Source organism: Cygnus atratus, chromosome 14, assembly GCF_013377495.2.
Source record: "Cygnus atratus isolate AKBS03 ecotype Queensland, Australia chromosome 14, CAtr_DNAZoo_HiC_assembly, whole genome shotgun sequence".
Classification (NCBI taxonomy): domain Eukaryota; kingdom Metazoa; phylum Chordata; class Aves; order Anseriformes; family Anatidae; genus Cygnus; species Cygnus atratus.
The window spans coordinates 13,090,233-13,114,435 of NC_066375.1; the positions used below are offsets into that span (position 1 = coordinate 13,090,233).

At 46.4% G+C, this 24,203-nt stretch overlaps 2 protein-coding genes across 2 annotated transcripts in view; one reads left to right on the plus strand and one right to left on the minus strand.

Moving 5' to 3' along the window:
* DELE1 (DAP3 binding cell death enhancer 1) lies at positions 1 to 22,859 on the plus strand. The gene is made up of 12 exons (XM_035562945.2): positions 1 to 145; positions 825 to 945; positions 1,129 to 1,249; positions 1,625 to 1,768; positions 8,237 to 8,292; positions 9,806 to 9,899; positions 10,624 to 10,766; positions 11,522 to 11,680; positions 13,416 to 13,508; positions 16,290 to 16,446; positions 16,696 to 16,960; positions 20,438 to 22,859. Exons 1-11 carry the CDS (start codon positions 15 to 17, stop codon positions 16,920 to 16,922), a joined length of 1,446 nt encoding a protein of 481 aa, XP_035418838.1. The 5' UTR covers positions 1 to 14; the 3' UTR covers positions 16,923 to 16,960; positions 20,438 to 22,859.
* The window catches only part of PCDH12 (protocadherin 12), a 9,287-nt gene continuing 5,533 nt past the window's right edge, over positions 20,450 to 24,203 (minus strand). Inside the window, exon 4 of the mRNA XM_035562944.2 lies at positions 20,450 to 20,814. Within this exon, the coding sequence (XP_035418837.1) occupies positions 20,450 to 20,814 (365 nt within the window). The remainder of the gene's footprint in view (positions 20,815 to 24,203) is intronic.

Below are 24,203 nucleotides of genomic sequence, written 5' to 3' on the forward strand. Positions count from 1 at the left end.
GTGCCGCGGCCGGGATGTGGCGGCTGCTGCTAGGCCGCGGCGGCCTCGGGCGCTGCTCGCTGCCGCCCGCCCGGCCGCCGCCCGGCCCCGCCGCCACCGCCACCGGCCCCGGCGCCGAGCCGCCCGACAGCCGCGGCTCCCAGCGGTGAGTGCGGCCCCGGCCCGGCCCCGAGCCCGCACGGCCTCGGCTCCGGCCTCACCGAGAGCTGGGAGCGGCCGGGCTGCGAGGGACGGCGCTCGGGGGCTGCTGGGGCACGTCTGGCCCGGGGGCTCCTGTCACCTGCGTGCTGTGGTGGCTCCTATCACGCTCTTGCTTTGGTGGCTGCAGTCACACCCTTGGTTTGGTGGCTGCAGTCACACCTATCCTCGGTGGCTCCTGTCACACGCTTGGTTTGGTGGTGGCTGCGACACCCTTTGTTTGGTGGCTCTTGTTTTGGTGGCTGCTGTCACATCCTTGCTTTGGTGGCTCTTGCTTTGGCGGCCGCTGTCACGCCCTTACTTTGGTGGCTCTTGCTTTGGTGGCTCCTCTCACACCCTTCCTTGGTTTGGTGGCTCCTGCTCCATGCTTGGTTTGGTGGCTGTAGTCACAACCTTGCCTTGGTGGCTCTTGGTTTGGTGGCTGCTGTCACACTCTTGCTTAAGTGGCTGCTGTCACACCCTTGTTTTGGTGGCTGCTCTCGTGCCCTTGCTTTGGTGGCTCTTGCTTTGGTGGCTGCTGTCACACCCTTGGCTTGGTGGCTGTGGTCACACTCTTGCTTTGATGGCTCTTGGTTCGGTGGCTGCTGTCACATTCTTGGTTTGGTCGCACCCTTGGTGTTTTGCAGCTGTTGCAGTGCGCCCAGGTGTCAGAGCGAGTGGCCCCAGGATGGCCAGGAGCAAGAAGGAAGGAGGCAGCCGCTGCCCAGCCTGGTGCCCCGCTACTCCGTGCTGGATGCCGTCACCTGGGTGAGGAGCGAGTGGTGGGGCCTGTGGTGCCTGCAGGCCTCGGGGTGTCTGCTGTGCCCTGCTGGAAGGGCAGCGGGGTGGGACACCTCCCTGAGACTGAGCTGCAGCCATGCTGCATTTTCTAAACAGGGCAGCCAGAGGCAGCATGGCTCTTCTCCTTGATTTGTGTCTTCTTTTCTTCAGGGGGCAGTGGCCGCGCTTCTTCTGCAGCTGGTCAAACAGATCTCGTGGCTGCGATCACTGCCGGACGCCAGGAGGGAGCACAGATCTTCCTGGCTTTCCTCACTGCCTGCTCAGCAGACAGGTCAGCAGCTCTGGCACAGGAGAAGGGGTTGTGGAAGGATCTGGCTCTCAGACATGGTTTCTGCTTCCCAATAGTTAACATCTTTCCTGCTGTTGTCAGAAGCTGACAGGCAGGTTTCAAGCTCTCTGGAGAGAGTGAGGGCTGGTATCTGTTAGAGGAATCTCACTCTTCCTTACCTATTTGGTGCAATCCCAGTTTGCGTTTTGCCTCCTTTTATTTTTGTATTCTGTTTTGGACTTTGCTCCACACGCCTTCCTCCTGCTTGGCTTCATGGCCAGAGCGGAGAAGGGGACTGGGCAGGTAAGCAGTTTTGTGCTCCCTCTTAGAGCGGATGCAGCGTGGCTCACAGGAACTGTTCTGTGCTCTGTATTTCAGTGGTTACTGAAGCCTCAACCAGTTGTCGCAGTGCCCATCTGGGGCCCTGCTTCTTGCAGAAAGCAGGTCCAGAGGTTGCACCAGAGAATTCATGCCCGGGCATCCCCTCAGGTCCAGGAGAGAGCCAGCTCTGGGCAGAAGAAGGTATGTGTGATGTGATACTTGTAGCAGAAGGACTTCTGAGTGTCTGATTTTCCCCAAGGCAAAGCTAGCATCCAAGAAGCATTTCACCATTGCTGAAACTTGGAGGAGGGAGATCAGAGTGGAAAGACAGAACTTTGGAGAGATGAGTCGGGAGTCCAGAGACAGGAGGAAAAAAGCTCCTGGAGGCGGGGAGGCACCCGTGGTATAACTGTGCAGTAACGTTGGCTCTCCCAATACTGGTCTGCCTCAGTGACCAGGATATGGCATCCAGTTTCTGTTCTTTTATTGTGGACAGACATTTGCAGTCATGAGTGTTCAGGAGAACAGTGCAACAGTGATCTGAGAGATTTGCTGTGCAGTGTGAAGCTAAAGGAATTCTTTTCTTCCTGGAAGATGAAGATGAGCACTTAACGCTGCAGACAAAATAGTGGGAGGAGGTATTAAAGGAATTCTTAATAAAGTAAGTCTTACAGAAGTAGGAAGATATACTTCAAAAAAAATGGAAGTCTCATCCAGGAAAGCGTGCCATAACATGTAAAATGTAAATTCATATCAAGGAAGATCGGATGAAGTCTTCAGTAGGGTTATTCACTAGATATATAAATACTAATAATAGCTTTAGGAAAACTGTTAAAAGCAGGAGCAGGTAGAAGGAAGGACAACATATAACCATGGTGTAGAAGCAGCACAAAAAAAAAAAAAGCCCACAGATGTTAGGTAGGAGATGTAAGGCGCTGCAAAAGAGGCTGGGGGGCTTCCCCATTCATTGTTTTCTTCTGTGCTGATTTAAGCTACTGCCCATCACTGCTTATCAAATCCATCTCCTGCCAGAGGTTACCATTCCCATCAGTTGGCAAATGGAGCATTTTGTTTCCATGTTTCCTAATTAGCTCCAGGAAAACAGCCAGGTTAATTTACCTAAACTGCCAATTAGACTGTTTAACCCATCTGCTTTTGCCTGAAGCGTATTAAGAAGCACTCAGATACGCGGCCTCACTGGCAGATTACTGGACATGGACCTCTGGGAGAAGCGGTGGGGAGTAAGTGGAGACAGCGCTGTCTTCAGCTGGCACAGCTGAACCTTCAGCAGTGAATGTGTCTGTATCTGACAAACAGTTTCCTACTGAGAGTCAATAGGGAGAGCTTTTAGGCAAACTGATAAATTGAACAGTGACAAGTCTCTAAGGCCACGTGCTCTTTGTTCAGATGCTCTCCGGAAGCTATGAAATTGCTGAGCCTCTAGTGATGATATGTAATCCAGTGCTTAAATCTGCTGAATGACCAGGAGAGGGAACAATGACAAATTAGACGCTAGCCTTTGAAAAGAGAGGTTGCTTGAGCCACAGAACTGCAAAAAAAAATGTAATTATGAGGTGATAGAAACTGTATCATGGAGCAGAAATGGTAGATACCTGGATGAGTGTGCTATATTAAAGGTCTGGAAGGGCTTAGGAAGCCATTTCTCTTAGCAGCTTGCTCCATTATGTGAGTCTTAACAGAGAACAGAGTTATAGTTTGTAAGTCTATTAGAGTTCTCTGGAGAAGTCAACAGGCATGTGGAGCAAGATTATCCAGCGTTTAGCTTTTTGAAAATCTTTCAACCAGGGCCTAAAACAAAGCTATCTGGAGAAATAAAGCTGATGTGAGGGAAGACAGAGGGACCGCTCTTAGGCTAGTAACTCCTTAAAGTATAAGAAATAGTTTTCTGATGGAAAGCCATTACCCGTGGATTCCCGTAAGTGCTTTATAGAAACCTGGTCCGCTCAGCAGAGTCAGCAGTGATTTGGAAAAAGCTGATGAGCGAGGTGACAGGAGAAGCAAATGTAGTACAAAATTATTCAGGACAGTCAAACCTGGGAGTCACAGCAGAAGATTGCACAAAAACTAACAACAGGGTAATCTCAAGGTAAGTTAAAGTAGTATGCACAGGGGACTGTAACTGAAAATACAGAATGAGGAATGTCAAATTAATAATTACACTGCAGAGAGGTCATTTAAAGTTACTGTGGATGTGTTTTTGAAAATGTTGCCAGTGCTCTACAGCAGTGAGGTAAATGAAATGTTGGTTGATGTAAAGGAAGGAACCGAGGCCAAAACAGCATCATAGGTCTGGTAAGTCTGCGGTGCAGCCACATCTCAAACACTCTCTTAAAAACAGTGACCAAAATGGCATAGAAAAGGATGATAAGGAGTCAGTTACATATAAAGGGAGACTGTCTCCTCAGTTTAAAAAAGAAGTGGCAAAGGGTGTGCTAGTGCTCAGTGAAACTAAAAATATGGATGGAAGATGAATAGGGGACAATATTTTTCATAGTACGATATTGATAGGCAGCACAGAAATGGTCAGGTAGCGAGTGTGGATAAAGCAAAAGATCATACGTGTTTGGCCAGAGCACAGGTAAATTGTGGAAGTCATTGCTACGTGGCCAGAAGTAGAAATGGGTTCCAAAAAGTGATTAGGTAATTACACATTCAGATTAAACTGAATCATTGTGTGATTACCCATTCAGATTAAACTTAATTGATCCAGCCAAAACCTGCTGAGATGATCACAGAACAGCTGATTGCTGCAAAGTCTGGCCAGGAAAAGCATGACTTCTTAATTCCTGTTCCTTATACGTTCTATCCAACCATCTTCTACTGTCAGTTGCCAGAGACAATGTAAGTCAGAAATAATTTGATTTTGCTCTATATTTACATCCTCAGGTTGCATTCACACATTACGCTGTGTATCTATTTTGTGGGAATTTATTGAGGAAAGTCAGAGTGAAGAGATTCAGTAATTCTCACTAAAGAGTCTCAAAAAAATACAAAGCTTTGTAATGTTGAGAAGTCGTGTGAATCTTTCCCCGCAAAGTTTGAGATGGGAAGTTTGGTGAAGCTTAATGAGAGACCCTCCTCTGATAGTATGTTTGGCTTTGTGCAGAAAAAGCTGCCTAAAGCTTAGGAGTCTTTTCCCAGTGATTAGCTACTGAACGGGACTGAGGCTGACTGTCAGAATGCAGCAAGAAGTTGGGGAGAGCAGAAGGAAGGGAAAGACAGATGCCTGGCAGAAAAGTTTTGCCATTAGAGAAGAAACCTGCAGAACTTGGAGTGGAGCCAAATGTACCTTCATTTCTCCATTTTGCTGTTGCCAGCAGTGGCAAAAGACCTTCTATAGGGAATTCCATGTCCTCACCCTTTCTTTCCGTGTTTGGGTTAGATTCCAGGCTTGCTTCTGCTGATCTACATGTAGAGTGACAATCTGCTGTTGCTGTCAGCTACTCTCTTATGCTGAATGGCAAAGGTCTTTGTGATGTACACAAACATCCCAGCTTTGCAGATGACCCATACCAGTTTTAACATAACACAACATGTTAGAAACTATTTCTTTTTAAACACTTTTTTTTTAAAGTAAACATTAGGAAATTTGTTTAAAAGTTGCTTTAAATGTAATTCTAGATAGTACTACCAGCGAGTCTTCAGGTGCATGATCACATCCTATTTTTTCATGCAACTTTTGCCTCGCTTGAAGCTTTTTTATGGAAAGCTAAAGTCACATAGTGAACAAGCAGGTGATTACAGCCAGTCTCGGTGTTACAGCAGCTGAATGTTGTCCTGGGCAGTTGTTTTTTACCCCTGGAAGGACTGTAAAATTTGTTATTTCAATTCTGAGATTAGAGGCGTTTTCAAAGTGTGTTTTCATTTCAAAGCACAATGAAACCAATTGGAAACATTAAAATTTTCCATGAGGCAGGAGGCCTGGATTTTGGCCAGCTCTTGTTGTGAATTCATTCCTGTGAAGCATTTGGATGTTTCATTATGAGCAATCTAGACTATCTATGAGAAGATTAATAATTCTGCACTTGGAGCTAGGTTTGAGTAACATTTGATAAAGTGCAGGATGAACAGTGGGGAAATACAAAATATTTATTAGCTGCTGAGTATGTGAGCATTGGGCATCCAGTGTGCCAAAACTGTAAGATCACATGGAAAAAAGGATGCATAGTCATGATACATCATACCACATACTTCAAGTAGAAACACAGTTGCACAGAAAATTGGAACTGTGGTATTCCCAGCTCTTATGTGCTTTGCTCTTACAACCTTACGAATAAATTAACAACCTTTGTGAGTGCAATAGAGCAATGAATTTGTACAAAACCTGGTTCCTGTGAAGTTCCACTGAAGCTTGGCCATTCCTCAAATATTGCCCTGGAACCTTATGTTGGGAAATAAGAAACAAACAGTTGGGGTGAACTTGTATTGCCTAGTGTTAGTCCAAAGGTTAATCTAAGCTGGTCTTCTCATTCTGCTGAAGTAGAACAGGGTTATTGCTGCCTGGGGGGTGCTTTTATTTCTCCATACACTGCTGAAGGAACCTAAACAATGTGTTAGCTCGTGTGCCGGGTTTGAGAGGGCTGCTGTGAGACAAGCCAAGTCTTAAGAGTAATGATCTCTGTGAAGAGTTTTGATTTGTGGCTTGCCCAGCTTCAAGTGAGAGTTCCGAGAGAATTCATTAACTTCACCTGTCAGGAGATGGGTCTGGGCGTCAGGATTGGCTGGTCCCCGTGTTTTCTTCCAAATGATCTGCTCTGTGGGAGTGATAGCTCTGATCCGGGGAGATTACTGGGATTTGAGTGAGGAGAGACTTCCAGTGGGAGGGGGGCATGGGATGGTTGTGCATGCTAATAGCTTCTTCAAAGCAAGAAAGAATGAATGTTTTTTAAACAAATAGCTTGGACAATTTCTTTAATATGGACTTTTTTTTCATGAGATTTGCTGTTGTGTATGTGGTAAAAAAAAACAAATTACATCATGAGGGAGATACCTGAACAAGAGAAAGAGTCCTACGATGAGAAAGATCAGATAATTTTATGTCTGTTCTGAAAATAAATGTAAAGCACAACTAATAAATTTGCAGACTATATTACTTTTGGTGGAATGATAAATAGAAATTGTGTTTGCCATCGTGATCTTGCTTGTTGGGTGAGTGGGACTTGTTCAGATAAAATACGTTTTAATACAGCCAGAGGGGAATCGTTTATCTAGGAATAATGAGGCTGCAGCTGGAACATGGGTCACAGCTCCGTGTGCATTGTATGATGGTGCAGGCACCAGAAGAAGCAATCCTGCCTATTGCACGCTTGCTTCTGCCCCTTTGCCAGCACAAGCATTTGCAGAGCCATATGGTGACGGGAATCAAGGAACCGGGACCCCAAAAAGACTGATTTCTCACTCATTTTAGTTCCCTGCTCTGCACCCACACAGCTCGAAAGGGCAATGGGGAGACATGGGGAGGGCACAGCTATTTCTGCAAGCAGCACTGGCTTGAGGGGTCCAGGCTTCACCACCTGGCGTTAGGTGCCCGGTGGGACTGAGCTGCTTCTGGTGATTCGGGTTAAAAAATAATTGGTTTCAGTCAAACCTTGATGTTCGTCCTCTTTGCTGGAGGTCACCGCAGTCTTGGAGCAGCTGGTATAAATGCTTGCGTAATCACTTCCAACACAGTTCTGTCGAGAGCGAGGTGGCTTAGCTTTTGCTGTAGATGCTTTTGTTAGATAATTCAGACTGAACCCAGACAGATAGTGGCTGAATGCGTCAGCATATCTGAGAGGGCTGCAGTGTGCAAGTGGGATGCTCTGGGGTGATAACCTAAGCCTGCATCCAGCACAGCCAGAATACCATGTCTGATCACCCCTTTGCAGAAGCAGAACTGTACCCTACAAAGAACTTACCTGGAAAAGGAGTTAGGATAGGCAAGCACCTAGGCACGAGATCCCTGTGTGATGCTCTAGCCATCAGGAATAGGGGCACAGTTCTCACAAACTAAGCAGTTATGAACTCAAATAAGGAGGCAATTTCGTCCTTTCCGTGACACTGGTGAGACTGTCTGCTCTTCAATAACAATGTTGAAAATTCAGGAATAGTGGCAAAAAGTCATAAAATTAATCAACTCAGGCAGAAAAGTGCTTCAGTTGAAAGACATGAACAGCTCAGTCTGTTTAGAATCACAGAAGAGAATCAAGAGGGGTTGATTAGTAGTAACAGGAGTTTGAAAAAAGAGAATGGGCTTTTTAGTAAAGAGAAAAAAAAGCCTGGAAGAGCCAATGCCAGGGAGCAGGAACCAGATATATTTTTATTTGAAACGAAGCACAGATTTTTAAAGCAGTGATTACAAGTTGCTGGAACAAACTTCCAGAAGAAGCGGGAGATTCTCTGTCTTTTGGCACCTTCAGGTCAAGACCAAGCCCTTTCTGGAAGAGGTGCATTAGCCAGCTGCAGATTATAGGACTGTATTCACATGGCACTTAGCTGCTTATGATACAAAGGTCAGATCGGGCAGAGTTCCTTCTGTTATTAGTATCGCTATCAGGCCAGATGATCAGTCCTCTAGGAAAGAATTGAGGAGCAGAGAAAGGTATCAGGAGGAAGAAGTGAAGGTACAGCGTTGCTTAACCCTGCTTTTTTGTTCCTCTTTTAATGTAGGGGAGTTCCCAGTCCCTCAGCGCTCCAGCCCAGGGCCAGTTCCCCACAGTACAAAGGTAAGGTTTCATTTTTCATGTGCTTCGTCTGTGCCTGAGGCCCCTTTCCAACAGGAAGACATCTCAGTGCAACCCCAAGCGCAGCCTGAGCAATCCACTCACATGCAAGACTGCTTTCTGTCCTGCATAGCTGGAGGCCAGGAGAATAAGAGATGTGAAGTGCTGCCCTTTAGCCAGAGTAAAGTTCCAGGAACTACAAACTGCTGTCCCCATCCTTAAAAGTGTCTATAAAACGGTGGTGCTGCAGAGAAGCACTGGAAGAAAATGTCCTAAAAACCCCCAACTATCCAATAGCACCAATGTGGTGTATGGGTTTTGTTGCCATCTTTCACTAGGTAACTACGTGCTGTTGCTATTTTGGTTTTTACCAGAGAGCCTGTGACTGGAGAAGGTGGCGTCACCCCTCCCAAAGCTGCACATCAAGACTGGGTCTTGTCTGTTAGAGAGAGGAAAAGAGAGGCTTTGGGCTTGAAGAGGGTATATCAGGTTGAGAGTCATAAGGTTATAGATTATATTATTGTTCTGTTTGAGATTAAGCCTGTTAATTCCTTGCAATCTAGAGCTCCCCGTTTTAAAAGTCAGTCGGTGGAACAGTTGCTCAAGGACACTGTGAACAGAATGGAGATGTATTTAGGGTTTAACAAAATGGGATCCTCTCTGACATGGAAGGGACCTACCCCACCAGAAAGGTGTTCGCTTGGTCTGCTAAGGGTGTGAGAGCTGAGCTGCCCATCCAAGGAGGGGCCACTTCTGCAGGCCTCACGAGGCTTTCAGGAGAGGACATGAGTCAGTCTGTGTCTTGTCCTCCTATGAGCAGCCCTGGGAGCTGGCTGAGCACTAAAGCTGTTGGGTGGCAAGGGGCATTTCTGCAGCGTGACTCCAAGTGCGGAGGCATCTCAGCTTATGTGCAGTGTGTGCTGCTGCCACTCGATGGCACTAAATTTGTACTCAAGCTCGGAAATGAGAGCTGCAGGCCAGACTAGCCCTCCTCCCACCTCCCAGAGCTGTGGTAAAGTAAAAAATACTGTTCATTACTGAGAAAGAGAAGACATTGTCTCTGCTGTGCGGGATTTTATTAGGAGTGTGCAGTGTTCAGTAAGCTGACAGTATGGGCTCAGCTTGAATTGTGTAAAGGGTATACAGATATGTCAGTGCATGTTTGTCAGAGAGAAATGCCATTTGTGCTGCTGAACACAATGCAGGAGGGTGAACAAGGGCTAATGTTACATCTGAGGAGGAGAGCTGCATTAAATTCTGAAATGTTCTAATGATGTCAGATGTACACCAAGCTCCCTGATCAGAGGGGAGGTGAGCAATGTCCATAACGCTTCACTAAACAGATGTCTGTGTAGGACAGGGAGATTTTTATGTGGACACATGACACCAGATTACATCACCCTCTTGATTACTACAGGACAGTACGAATAAGTCACTCTGCTCAGTTTCCAAGAAAAATCTCTTGCAGGACTTGTATGTTTTTGCTGTCTAATAACTTTCTACTCCGAATCCTCAGGGTGACCCAGCTCAGCGAGGGCGTTTGGAGGAAGCTGCTTTCCAGTTGCAGCAGATTTTCCGGGTTGATATTTCCATTGCATTCAATATCCTTGGTAATGTGGACTTGGATTTGTTTTGTCCTTAAACCACACATTTCACTTCTTGGAGGACCTCCAAATTGTTGCAGGTCTTGTGTGAAGGCAGAGATGGCATATACCCAAGCTGAAGCCTCCTTTTAGCAATTTCAGCTGTGCTTTGAGAGATTTATTGCCCTTTGTCTCATCCTGCCACCTGATTTATATCAGCATATTGAAATCCAGGCTTGGTTGAAGTCTGCACTGTAGTCCTGACATCTGTAGTTAGAAATTAAGTCATCTCTGTCTTTTTGCAACACAAATTGTCTTATCTTCATAGCTCTTTTTTCATTGTCTGAGATCTCAGTCTTCCTGGCAGGCTGAAAAAGCAATTGCAGAACTGCAACTAACTCTTAAGAAGAGCTGAAGGAAGATGCAGTGATCTAAGAAAAAACTCCCTGCCCTACATACACCATTAGTAGCAGCACTAAAAAAGCAAGCTGTTTCTGCATGAACCATACATTGTGCTAGCTGATGATCCCTTTTTGCAATGAGACCTGAATAATTCCTAAAAGGCAGTGTTGCTGTTTTTCCCATGGAAACTTTGGTTATGCGGGATGAGGGCTGGTGAGCCAGCTAGGAGTGGACTGGGCCACTTAGCATGGGCCAAGGATGGCCCAGTAGCTCTGGGGGAGGTTGCCGCATTTGAGGCTGCATTCTGTCCTCTTTCTTTTCCTCTGTTTTTACATTGTTTTCTTCTCAGGGATTGAAAGTATGAGAGCAGGCCACTACCAGATAGCTTATACCTGCTTCAAACTGGCAGCAGATCGAGGCTACAGCAAAGCCCAGTTCAACGTGGGTCTGTGTTATGAGCATGGCAGAGGCACAGAAAAAGACTTGGAAAAGGTATCCACAACTTGTAAAGTCATATGTGTGTGGCACAGACCCGGAGAACGGTCTTCATGGGGTGCACAGGCACATTTCTCCTTCTGTATGGGTGTGACAATCTATGTCTTGTTGGAAAATGCTGGAAATAATATAAACTGCAGGTTTGCAGTACTGGCTTCAGTGTTGTAGGTCCCCACAGAGATTTGCTCCTGAAATCCCCTTTGTCATTGCTTCTGAGGTCTTGTCGCAGGTACACAGGCTGTACCACTAGCAGCTGGGAGAGTACCCATGAGAAACCTGTCATGTTACTGTATTTAAAACACCACTGCACAGCCGAGGACTTCTTTACATCACAAGCCATCCAGTTTGGGTACCTCGACTACAGCCTGCCACCTAGTGCATGCTGGCCGTAGTCAGCATCCTGTAGCTGAAGAGATCTGCAAAGACTGCGTGTTTTGAGTAATTGTGCAGATCCCCACTGGCACAAAATAAGCTTTGGTATTGTTGGCCCAGTGCCATCCTCTTCAAAACTCGGAGTTTTGACTAGAGAAGGCAGAGGTGGTTAGAGGGCTCTTGTACAGTGGTAGTCCACTGTCTCACTTGAACGACCTCATGTTCTTCAGCAGGGAAGTGTGGGAGGGCTGCCAGGGTAAGCATGTGCAGCTTATGATAGGTCTGGACAGAGAGGTTAAGCTTGTCCTGGCCAGAAGGGAGTCATGTCATGTTCGAGGGCATGTATTACCTGATTCACACAAGTGTTTCTCTGTTTCCAGGCAGCTTTCTATTACTACCGTGCGGCCAGCAGCTGTCACCCCATGGCACAGTACCGCTACGCTAGATGCCTCTTATGCCACAGTCCTGAAAATGAATGGCACAGGCTTCAGAAGGCAGTGTCTTTCCTGGAGCAAGCAGCAGTGGCTGGGCTTACAGAGGTTAGTGTCTACACTGTGGGAGTGATTATAAAAGCTGAACAAACATTTTCATAGGAGACAACCATCAGAGAACCCTGTCTAAAGGATTTGAACCACAAGACATGGTAGAAAGCAGCATCTTCAGGACTAAAAGCAAAATTCTTCCTACGTATTGATACCACTGCCAGTGTATGGGGGACAGTCCTGCCTGCACATGGAAGGCAACTAGGTGCCCATTGTGTCAGTAGTGCTGCTTGTCTGTTTTGCTATTGGGCTTTTTAATGTGGCTCTCTTAGCACCCCTTCCATGTGCTTATGGGACTTTTTGCTTGTTGGTAATGTGCAAGCTCCAGGCCCTGTCACACGTCTGCGATAGAAATTCCCCTCTTGGCTTTCTTGCTTGAGGATAGGATGCAGCCGTTACTCATAGCCACTACATAAGGCTCGTTCTCACTTTACAAAGAAAGAGAGAGCTGAGAAGCACCAGTTCTTAGGAAACCTGTCAAGTTGTCCCTTCTTCTGTACCAGATGTCCTTGGGTCTGCTTTGTTTCATCCAGCAGTGGCAGCCTTTCATGTTCTGTGCCTGGAGAACTGCAGCATGGATGGGATGTGCCAGCACTCAGAGAACAGAAGTAGCTGCATCCAAAAGATAGGGGTCCACACCAAAGTAGGTTTCAGATTCCCAGAAGGCAAAGTGTATCCTCTATTATCACAGGTTGCCACAACATACATATTTGGATCAAACATCATGTTTTAACATACTTTTTTGCATTACTAAAAGCAATTCACACCTCTTTGTCTTCTCAGGGTAAAGAGTGATTCAAACATCCGTAGGATGATTTCTCCAGATCTCTCTCTCACTTGCATTCACAGTGGAAGTGGCTTTCCAAAGTATCTTTTATTCCTAAAGTTTAAGGCTTCCTATTTTGCCCCAGTCATCCCACTCAGCAAACATGAGCCTGACTAGAAAGTTTTAGGATATGTCATTCAGGTGCTTGCTTTTGAATTCCCTCAGCTCTGAAGCTGGAGCCAAACATGCCTGTAACTGTTCTCTCCAACACCTAGATTAGACCATCAGCTTAGAAAAACTGACCTACAGTTGAAAAACTATATTTCACTGCCTCCCAATGCAAAAGTACAGGTTGCTTTGATGGAGGAACTTCCACGAGACACTTTGAGTAGGAACAAATCCTCATACTGTATCTGATTTTTCAAGATGATTCATCCGCATAGATCTGTGTACCCTGCCCTCCTTTCCCACTCTTTAGGGGATACGTTTAGGCATGTGCCATCTTGTGTTAAGAATGCAAGCCATTCTGGCACTGACTGTATCTCATGTAGCACACTGTTCCAGGAAGTACATCTGCTGTGTCTTACAGACAGCTCACAAGTAGGAGCCATTCTCTGGCTCTGACTTCCGCAGTGCAGTTTAAAACAAGATTCTGGGTCTTGTAATGCTAGTGTGGTTGTATTACTGTATGTATAGTGGAGTTTTGTAGATCAAATAGGATTTTTCACGTTTAACGTGTCAGACTGAGTTTCTTAGGACAGCCTCCGTTCTCCCAACAGGTTCTGCAACAAGCAGGGTACTGTGCACACCGGTCTTGCAGGTGTCCCTGATAAGTTGCCAGAGATTATGTTCTGCTCCAGCAGCAGAGCTTTTACTGGCATTTGGACAACTTGCAAAATCAGTAAAAGAAAGGAGTAATTAAGGTGGAAAATCCTGGCTGATTTCTATCATGTGGTTTTGCTGCAGGCACAGGCTTATCTTGGAGTGTTCTACATGAGGGGGCTACAACCTAAGGAAAAGAGAGGTCTGAAGTACCTGTTGCTGGCAGCAAATAATGGTGTAAGTAATCTCTTTGTAAGCTGTGATTGTTCTGAATTTGGGATTGTTGCAGGTGGCAGATTTCAGGGCTTCTTGAAGGTGGGAGCGAGTGTCAGGATGGCACTGTGCTGCCTGAAAGGACAGAGTAGAAAGCCCCGGCACACCCTGAGGAGGAAACAGGCCCAGGGACACAGACCCTACAAAATACAACCATAGAAAAGCTGTATGGGGTTAGAGCAGTTCTTAGGACCAGTGCTTATGCTTTTTCTGACAAATACTCAGTGTAATTTTAAAGCTTTTCTGTTATGGAGCCCCTATACCTCCTCCAGTCAAGCTCTTTCACTACTGTATCATTGGGAGAACTTTTTGTCTCTGTCTTGAATCTATTCTTCAAAATAAGCCCATTATTTCTTGCCTTCTATAGAGGGGATGAAGAGACTATTTCTGTTTCTTTGCAGGGATCTTTTATGTACTTAAATATTTGAACTTGCATTCAGTCGTCTGTTGTTTCTGTTTTCTGTCTGTTGTCTAGATCCCCTTGCTCTCTCTTGAACTTTCTCCAAGTGACCCACGCTTTTTTTTTTGAAGGACAGTGCCACAGTCTTGGCATAGTACTGCTCCTGAGGCCTTACCAGCACTTAGAGGAGTAGACCTATAACATCACATGTCTTGCAACCTGGTTTTTGCGTTCTTTACAGCACCATGACATTGTTCACTCGTTTTCGGCGTGCACTTTATTGTAAGAGCTATTTTTTTTCTGAAGAACTCTTTCATTTTATCTTGAGTTCACACAACTTTTATGTAATGGAAAATAATGAATAACTTCCCTCTTCTTCTGGCAAGTATTTCTGATTCTGTCACCCTTCAGTATGTCCTCTCTGAGTCATTTCTTTTGCAAACTGCAGAGCAGTAGTTTATTTTGTCTCTCCTTGTAGTTAAACTGTTTCATTTGTCTTGTCAGTCCTCTCTGTATTTTTATAATTTTCGTCCATTGTAAAATGCTTTGGACTAAAACTAAACTTAGGATGGAAGCATTCCAGGGATCTTATATAATGAGATCTTCTGCTTAGTTCTGTATTCCCGTCTAATATTGTTTTCCTATTTGCCTGCCACTGACCGATGTCTTGGTGGTTTCAGAAACTGTCACAGTGACTCTCAAATTTCTTTCTGTATGCACTCCTTTGTAGTTGTTAACACTGTTTCACCTGTGGTTGTGCTGGCCACTCACAGTGTTGCAGGATCTTCTTTAATTAATTCCTTACAGTAAGTTTGATCACTCTGAATGACATTACAACTACAGCTACAACTCTTAAAAAAAAAAAAAAAAAAAGGAAAACAAACACAAAAAATCATGGGTTCACTGTTTCTCAGGTTGTTGCTCTGTTCTAGAGCCACGGGGGTAGCTCTGACAAGCATTCTTCCAAACACGGCAGTGCTCCAGAGAACTATGTTTTATTTTGGTTACCACTCTCTATTTCATCCTCCCTTATTTTATGGGAGCAACCACAGAATATAAAAAACATAAAGAGTGTTCTTGGAGAACTGAGTCAAACCTTCAGATTTCAGAGTGTATTACAGTCATATCTGCCATGCTAATTTGGGATTCTCCTCTCCTGGCGGTGGTCTTTGAGGTGTTCATCATGTAAGAGACCACTAGTGGAATACTTCATACTTATTTAATCCTGTGTCTTGTCACATCTGAAGTGTCAATCCTTCAGCATGTTTATCTCATCCCTAAAGATGTTTATTGCTGTCATAAACTGAGACTTGCAACATTCTGCAAAGCACCCACTCGTTGAGTTCTTTGCTTTCCTCCACCAGCTAGATCTCAGACAGCAGCACTTGCAATATGTTCCTTTCTCATGGCTTTATTAAAACTTGCTACTTTTTCTTTTCAAAGCCCTATTTAGATCACTTTTCTGGCAGTCAGGCTATTCAAGTAATGTTTCTGTCTGTTTCACTGGAAAAGGTGTGTGTGACCACTAGCCCATGTGGTCTTTTCAATGTCTTCAGGACTGTCATCCTGCTTGTTTGCTATCTGTGAGACCCTTTTCCTCCCATTGGATCTAAAAAATAAAGTGCACAGCTGACACGCAAACATATCCTGGGTTTGGATTTGACTGCTGACCCATCTGCAGCGACATCTCGAATTTCTGGTTCATTCTCAGCCATTGCATACGTCTGAGTAGTTCAGATGTTTTTTCTGTAATGCTTAGTTGCTTGACTTCATTTCTGCTGCTGAAGATTTCTTCTGGAACATGATTGTGTGGGGCTGAACAAGATAGTGGCGCACTGTCGTGTCACAGGCCTGATGGACTGCGGGGCTGCCAAGGGGAATCTTCCAACCTTGGCAACAAGCACCTCTGGCATTTGCTGTGTTTTTACAAGACATCTGTGTGAACTGTGGCAGGGCAGTCCGCAGGGTGTGCTCGCAGTTTGGGTGTGATCAGGATGTGGGTGCAGCGAGTCCTCTTAGCTCTGACCCCTGAGGCAATCTGGATGCTCTATGGAGACAGCTGTTCCTTTGTTCCGGTGACGCAGACCTGGACGTTGAAGGGAAATCGGTGACTTTAATTGGAAAGGGATAGGGAGGAGTGCAGTTGGAGGTATCTGGTAAGAAATTCTGCTTGCCGATGTGCTTGTCAAGGGAAGGGACTAAATTACTGAAGATACAGTCTGAGGGACCAAAGATAGAGGAGTAAATGTTGACGATGGTGTTAAGGACTGTCTGTTCTCCTCTTGTGTGCTGTCGTCACTTCTCCATCTTGCGAGGCTGATCACTGTGCTGTTTCCTGTGGCTAGGATGCCCAAAGCAGGTATCACGTGGGCGTTTGCTATGAGAAGGGCCTTGGGGTGCAACAGAGCCTGGCAGAAGCGACGAGACACTATCGACAGTCAGCTGCTGCGGGGAACAGGAGTGCTCAGGAGAGGCTGCAAGTGATACAAGAGGAGATGAAAGGTACCGTGGGCATCAGGTGAAGAGGGTTTGTTGGACTGCATCATGTAGTGCCCCCTTAAAAGTGGGGCCCGTATTGACAGAGAAAGGGTGGCACGGGACCATGGCAAAAACAAGTCCTTTTTACGAAAGGGAAGGGAGAACGTTCCTTTCTCGGTTGTTTTCACTTCTTACCAGCTATTTCCAGTCAAGTGGAGAAGCTGTTCCCATAATCTGATGCGTCATTAGTATCTTGTTTTAATGTGCTTGCAGATGTGCAAAGAAAGCACCTGTTCCCTTGCGGTATTCGAGCCTCTTCCTCCAGCCCCTGTTTCTGGGCTATTGAGCACATGCCTGCAGGTCTCCCCACCTCCCAGCCCAGACAATCTGCCCTCGCCCTGCCCCACTCCTGGAGCGCAGACAGACTCCACATGATGACGCTCAGCAGTGCAGAATGGAGCCATACCCTGGGAAACAAGGTGACTCCGCTGGAGCTGTAATGCTTGGAGACCCACCGATGCTGCTTCTAGAGCAGCTGGTAAGTGAAACGAGGAGGCAGAAGGGAAGGTGGACGTGCTCAGTCTGTGTGGGACTGGACGCAGGGTAGTAATGAGTCGAGGGAGCACTTTCTGTTAATGGAACAGGAGCCATTTCTAAATATAGGTGTTTTCAAAACAGACCTTGTGATATTTCCTGTGCCACCACATAGCTTGGCCCTCTACCTACCAACACAAGAACGTTTCTTATGCTCCTGCACTTCCATATGGAGCTACTGTGACTCCAAAGATGCCACAGTGGGTACGATTTGGGGCTATAATTTCAGTAGCCTTGCACATCTTTCACATGGTGTCTGAGTGAGGTTTACAAGCCACCATATGGTGATGCTGGCAACTAACTCTGTTGTGGGTCTGCAATCTCTGAGGCAATTTGATCTCAGTTCAAGGCTACGCTACCAGCACAATCTGGGCTTCTCTCTACACAGACATTGTAGCGGTTCAATCTGCTTTCAGACCTTGTCAAAGCAGTGGAAGGAAGAGAGTGAATTCTTGTTATTAGGGCACAGGTTTTTGTGGGATGCAATTGATGGATCCACCTGTGCTGGTGAAAGTAATGCTGTCTTCAGCCATTCCACGCCTTTGTCAGTGCCCTTCAGTCCCCAGTTATTATTCCTTCAGCTCTGCAACTGAGCTGCTCCCATGGGGGCACCCCTTTGAGTCACAATGAGCAAAGTTTGCTTCAAAATTTATATCATACATGTTTGCTAAGCACGTCAGCTCATTTCTACCAAAGTGGATAAGGGATGCTCCCAGCGGGCAGTAGCCACTGTCAGGCAGGCAGAGGCAAGCAGCTGGTATGATAATTTCTTCCGCTGGGGCAGCTGAATCTGGAAAAAGACATTTGTCCACACAAGTTTAAACTGGTTCAAGGGCATCTGTACAAACTGTCCAGCTTCCTGTAGCTGTGTGGCTCTGGTGCTTTGTGTAGATCAGGCTCTGGAAAACAAAGGCAACGGCCCCATCCTGAACTTGCTGTGGTCTCCATTCATCAAGGGAGGGGCACGGCAAGAGCTCAATGCATCTGATAGCTCAGATTGTTCTTCTAGTCTGGTCTTTCTGCCCAGACCAAACTTTCTTAGACCATTTCCTTTATCAAGCAGGATACAATTAGCAGGAAATTCCTCGGGTGGATTTCCTATTCTGTGATAATCCACAGCATGCTTACGCAGTGGTCAGGACAGGACGGGGGTAAGGGATGGGGGGAGTTGAAAGCAGTTTGCAGAATCAGGAAATTGAACCCGGAGAGGAATTTGTGTCCTTTTAAATCTGCTTACCGTAATGTATTTTTGTGTAAAGATTGTCCTTTGAGAGGCACATCAAAGTAATGCACCAGAGGAATATGCAAGGCTGTGCCGTATTTGTCCTCTGTGTATTCCCAAGATGCAGAGGAGTCCTGTAGGGCTGCATCTCCTCACAGTCACAGATATGCCACCCTCATAGCTTGCACAGCTGCATCTCAGTTAGAATTTGGCTCACTGTCATTGTTTTGGTGCAAGAGCCTGTTTTGTTTGTGAAACAAAACAGCAAGACATTTCTATTAGCATTGTGGCTGTGCAAGCACGCTGGGGTAAACCCATCAGTGTAATTTATTGCCAGAGATGGGGTCATCTTTAAAGCACTTTAGGGAAAATCCAAATACAGCAGTAGGTATTTGGGGTATTAAGAAGTCCACCTGGGGAAATCTTACTATGTTGCTCTTGCTATTCGGTCCCAAGAGCAAGAGGAAAAAAAAAAACAATAAAAAAAAAACAGAAAACTTTTAAATTTACTTTTCTTTAAATTATGTGTGTGATTCTCTGCTGCTGTGGCTTGTGTATGTGCATGGTAAAAGCAGGGCATGGTAACCTCCAGGTGCATGGGTAGGATGCTCTTGTGATGCTCCAGATCATATCTGCTGGGTAGTGCTGCCCGTTCTTTTTCAACTTAGCAGTAAAGATGAGAGCTAAAAGTACTACCCAAAGACACCTGATGCAACAGCCCCACTGTCAGCAAATTAGCTTTGGAGAAACCTGTGTTGTGTGAACTGCAGTACCTGTGGAGAGCTCAGTGCCGTACTTTTAACGTAAAGATGCTGAGGGAAAGAAAGCAGTGTGTGTAAAGCACTGCTGGCCCTGCACTGTGGTGGAGGGGAGGCTGGCAGCCCCTTCTCAGCATCTTTTGTAGGAAGCAGCAGTGCTGTGTGCTGTTAGCAGTGGAGATGATGGCTTTAGCCTCACTCCCACAGCATGACTGCTCTCACCTGTGTAACCGCATTGCCAGCATGCCCCAAGTTTGATCTGTGCTTTGTGTCTTAGTTGGAAGGCAAAAGCTGTGGTACAGAGAAAAAGAGTCCTGTGTGTGCATGATCCAGCTGTGCTTACCTGTGGTTTTCATTCTCCTAAAACTTCTACTCCTCCCATACCCGTGTGCCACCCATGCACATGTTGCCTGCAGATCCACTCCCAGTGCTCATGCCCCTGTTGTCTTTCCATTCTGAGAGCAAATCCCCACAGTTAACGACACCTGTGTGTACTTCTCCCTCTGTTACTGACATCTACATCTAGTGTTTCTACACATCCTATTAACCCAAAACAGTCTTACCGCTCACATACACGCAGATCAAAATGAAAACCTGTAATATGGGTGAAGCCTGTGACTGAATTTTTCAAAACTGTGTTCACGCTTCCCTTTTCCCAGTTTACCTTTGACAGACTCCAGCCATCTGTTGTCTGCTTCTGGGCAAGGACTGTGCTCCAAAATCCAGTGGCCTCAAGAGAGAGCAGGGAGAGAGAAAGTGTGGTCACCTAGTGCAGCCACAGGAGAGATGCCAAAGCAGAAGTAGCGATCCTGAGGCATTTTACAAAATGCCAAATTCACAGTGGTAGAACCCACAGAAGCTGAAAGCATTGGTGGGAGACAACAGGCAGAACTCCCCTTTCTGAGCTGCCATTTCAGGCTTTCTGCAGTCACAGCACTGTGTCAGCTATACTGGACCTTGTTGCAGATATGGTAGTGTCAGAAAAAAAAACAATTTTATTTAAATAAGAACTGAGATCCTGGAGCCCGATTCTGCAGCACGTTGCAAAGTCCATGACTGTGATACTTTATGCTCCGTGGTGCACTGTGTGTAATCACGTGGATGTATCTGTGTTGTTCTCTGGTGTAATCTGACAAAGCCCCCTCTCTCAATCTCCCTGTCCTGGGAGGAGAGGGCCCTCCTGCTGTTGTGTGAGTTGAGTGTGATTGTAAAGTGAAAAGGGAGGGTGGGAGAGGAGGAGAGCTAGGAAGGCAGGAACAGGCAGGGAGAAGGGAGCTAAACAAGGTGAAGTCAGTCATGGAGAAATTTGACGGGGTGAGGCAAAGGAAGGAATGTGCCTGTCATGATCAGTCTAGGCATGGATGGCACTATGAACTTCTTAAAACACGCATGTGCACCCAAATACAGAACGCTGTGTTTGACTCTTGTCTCCTTGTCACAGCCACCAAGCTGCCTACAGAACAGGAGCACTGTCATCCAGTCCAAGGCTCTTCCCACGTGCTGACAGCTGCCGCAGAAGCCCTGAACCTGTTTCATTGTGGACTTGGACCTTCTGGGACAGAATCATTTCAAAGAGGGTGCTCATTTCTGAAAGGAAAGTGCTGGCCAGTCTTGTCCCAGCGGTGTTTGAGTCAGACCCAGCCCCTTTCCCAAAGGTCTCAAAAGTCCGTGGTTTCTCCTGCCTTGCAGTTTCCTCGTCCTGAGGTGAATGCAGAGAGTCAGGGGAGAAGACATTGTCCTTGTAACTACCGGTGAGCGGCAGGGAGAGCCGCGCCACCCATGCTGGATCAGCAGCCGTCAGCCTCTTGAGGGCCAGCTCTGGAGGGAGTGAAAACAAGAACTGTTGGTGAGACGTGTGGCAGAGGAGATCAAAGGAGAAAAAAATGAGAAATTAGGAGACTTCCTGAGATCCGATGTTACAAGACTGATCGTAAGCAAATCTAGGGATAGGCTACCAGCAGCATCACTCAAACCAACAGCTTAAAAACCGAGCAAACTAGAATTGTTTTAAAACAACTGTGTTTGTTTTGTTTTTAAATATAAGAACCATTAGGATCACTTTGAGTTCTCATTTGTTGCGGTTTCAAGTGGCACTTCACTAAATTGTTAGCAAAGCCAAAGAAAGTGAAGGTTCAGGACTAGCTAAAGGGGAGACAACAACAGCGGAAAGTTTTCAAGGGGGAAGTGTCAAACAGAAAAATGGTCACTAGTGGACTTCCCTTATCGGTCACTCAAGAGTGGGAATTTGCTGCTAAACAGTCAGATTGAGACCGAAAAGAAGTGGGTTATTGTGAAAACTAATAACAGAACTGGAATGAAATTCTGAATTATAAAACGCACAGCTGGGTAGTTGAGGACTAGTAACAAAAAATTGAGCTATAACGTATTTGTTCATCAATTGGAAACAGATGAGGAGCAGTGGGAGCCTGGTGTGGGCGTTGGCTGCAGGCTCATTAATGTACCAGTGATGTGATTCTGCCCTGAAATGGGCAAATGAAATGATACAATGTGTTGGTCAAGATATTCCCTGTTGGCATAAAGACATATCTGCGGTATTGTTACTAGGTCTGGCAAGACCTGATTAGGAGAATTACATACAAATCTGATTATCCATCTCTGGGAAAGAGGATCTGAAATGACAGAAGTGCAGAGAAAAACTGTTGAGATGAAAACAAGAGCAAGTCTGAGCTTACAAGATGGACACCCCAAGAGGTAGGGTTGCTTAGCCTGAGGAAGCAAATGCTCACTGGGGATTTGACTGCAACCTGCTATTATTTTGATGAGATAAGCACCAACAAAGGAAATCGCTATGCTTAAAATAGCGTTGGCAAAAGAAGAAATGATTAAAAGTGTCCGTGAATAAACATATACTGAAAATTAAAGGAAGGACCCCATAGCAGAGTGAGCCTGGAATAGCTTCCCCATCAGACGACAGGAAAGGAAGTGGGGATTCTTGTTTTTAAGGTAGAGCTTTGCGGTTGATAAACAGGCTCCGACGTGGACACGGAAGCTGCTGTCCAGCCCCGCACTGATTCATTCCCAGAGCGTAACGAACCCCTGGAAGGGGCGAAGTGACAGGCAGGTCTGTGAAACGCTCAGAAAGCAGGGAAACAACTGGTGTCTGCTAACACAGCACCGGATACCCTGACAGCCCCAGTCAGAAGGCAAGGCTTGGTGTCGTTATAATCATTATCCAGCTCTCACTGATGTAAGGTGACCTCAGAAAGAGGGTCCCCATTCTCCTGCACTTTTGCTGTTTCTGGAAGGTAATCAATAACCAGCCAGAGCCGGGGACGTGTGGTCCCCTCTGTCTGTGGCTGGTCAGTCAGCAAGACAAGTCTCCTTCCTCCAAGTAGTTATCCTTTTTCTCTGAAACAGAATTGTGCCTCAGGGTGCTTGGGGCAAGGGGGAGCTGGGAGTGGAAACCTGGTAAGGAGAGAAAGGCAGATACAACACTTAAATTTTGTTACAGTGGAAGCCCCAAAATTCTTATATCTTGGTTAACTTTCAAGCCTTCTTTCTGCAATCTCAGTATTTCCTCTCAGTCGCAGTGACTGTTCCTTAAGAGATCTCCCAAGTACACTGAAGCCCCGTGTGTTTGCTTTAAAACAGCGCAGTTCTGTCCTCCGCAGTCTGTGAGAAGCCACCAAATCCACTGAATAGTGTGATGCTTCGGCTCGGGAGCGGGGCAGAACGGCAGTGTGCTCATAGCAGGGAGAGCTGAGACTGTTGGCTGATCATCCCGGCCCCTGTGGCCATGAAATCTTATAATTAGGTATGTTTAATTTGACTGATAACTCCTTCTTGCCTTATTTTAATGGTGTGTTGTTTTATAATCAATAAAGATGTATCTTTTTCCAGCCATGGAGTGCTCTGTTTCGCTGGTAGGGGAGAGGTGCTGATCGACTGCTCTGAGCCGAGCCGGCAGCTCGGTGCTCGTGGTGCAAACACCCAAAGAGGCGGTGGGGCCAGACCGCTCGCACAGCTCTCCCCCCGCTGTGAGTAACACAAAGGCCCAGACAGCCTCAGCCAGCTGTTATGATACTTTGAGCACAAGCAATGCTTCCTTCCTCCCTCCTTCAGGATGCGAGTCCATTTCTCTGTTTGTGTTTGGGAAGAAGGAAGGAGTCCAGCAGCTCCATCGTCTGCGCTCCGTTGCCTTTTTGGGAAGGTCTGGGCTCACGGTTAAGATTAATTTTCAACACAGAAACAGCTCAGCCTCTTTTATCACGTCCAGCAGTACTATGTGGGCAGGAAGCTATGCTGGCATAGCCTCAGCACGCACCAGTGGTGTTTACTGCAGAATTTGAGTAATTTGGTAATACTGTATCAAATCCAAGAATGGGAGATGTGCCTTTATGGCTACGCGTGGCCATCGCTCGGATTGTCTGGGACGCAGGATGCTACCTGCTGGGCAGGACTGGATGGGGACAGATCCAAGCCCCTCGCTGGGGCTGGCGCAGGTCGGCAGAGCCCTGGGCTGGAGCTGGGCAGCCTGTGCCTGCCTGCCCCGCGCTGCTGCCCTTCAGAGCTGAGGAGGCTGGTGGCTCTCGTCTCACCCAGCCCCGCTTCTTCTGCTCCTCGCTGGAACAAAAGGGCAGGTAGGCAGCAAGCAGCTCCCTCTGCACAGCAGCACAGAGGTGCAGAATTTACAGAATTTACTGCAGTCGCTCCCTGGCTTACTTCACTGGGTGCTAAAAGCCTGCTTGCAGGTGGCGTGCAGAATACATAAACCAGTGTTATAAGCTGAGCATAAAACCATAACATGGCAGGCCATAAACAGTCCTGAAGAGCACCAAAGGCTGCTCATAAGCTTTTTGCTTATCAGTGGACTTAGAGAGCCTGAATGGAAGGACCGAGTTGTGAAAGGACCAGTGAAGGTGAGGCCGCAGCAGCAAACCTTGATGAATTCTTCATGCCTATGCTTGTTGCAGAGGAGCACGGAGGCTCCACAAAGAAATCTCTGCTGCAGGACGTGAGTCAGACGAACTCTTTCAAATGGAAATGCCAGTGGAAGAGATTTAGAACAAATCAATAAAAGGAACATGCAGACGATGTCAGGCCCAGATGGTATCCACCTCAGAGTGCTAGAGGAACTCAGATATGAAATTGCCTGGCTTATTAGCTGTTGTTCGTTAACTACCGCTTCAAATGAAGGCAGTATCAGAGGAACAGAAGGTAGAAACAGTGACATGAGGTTCTGAGCT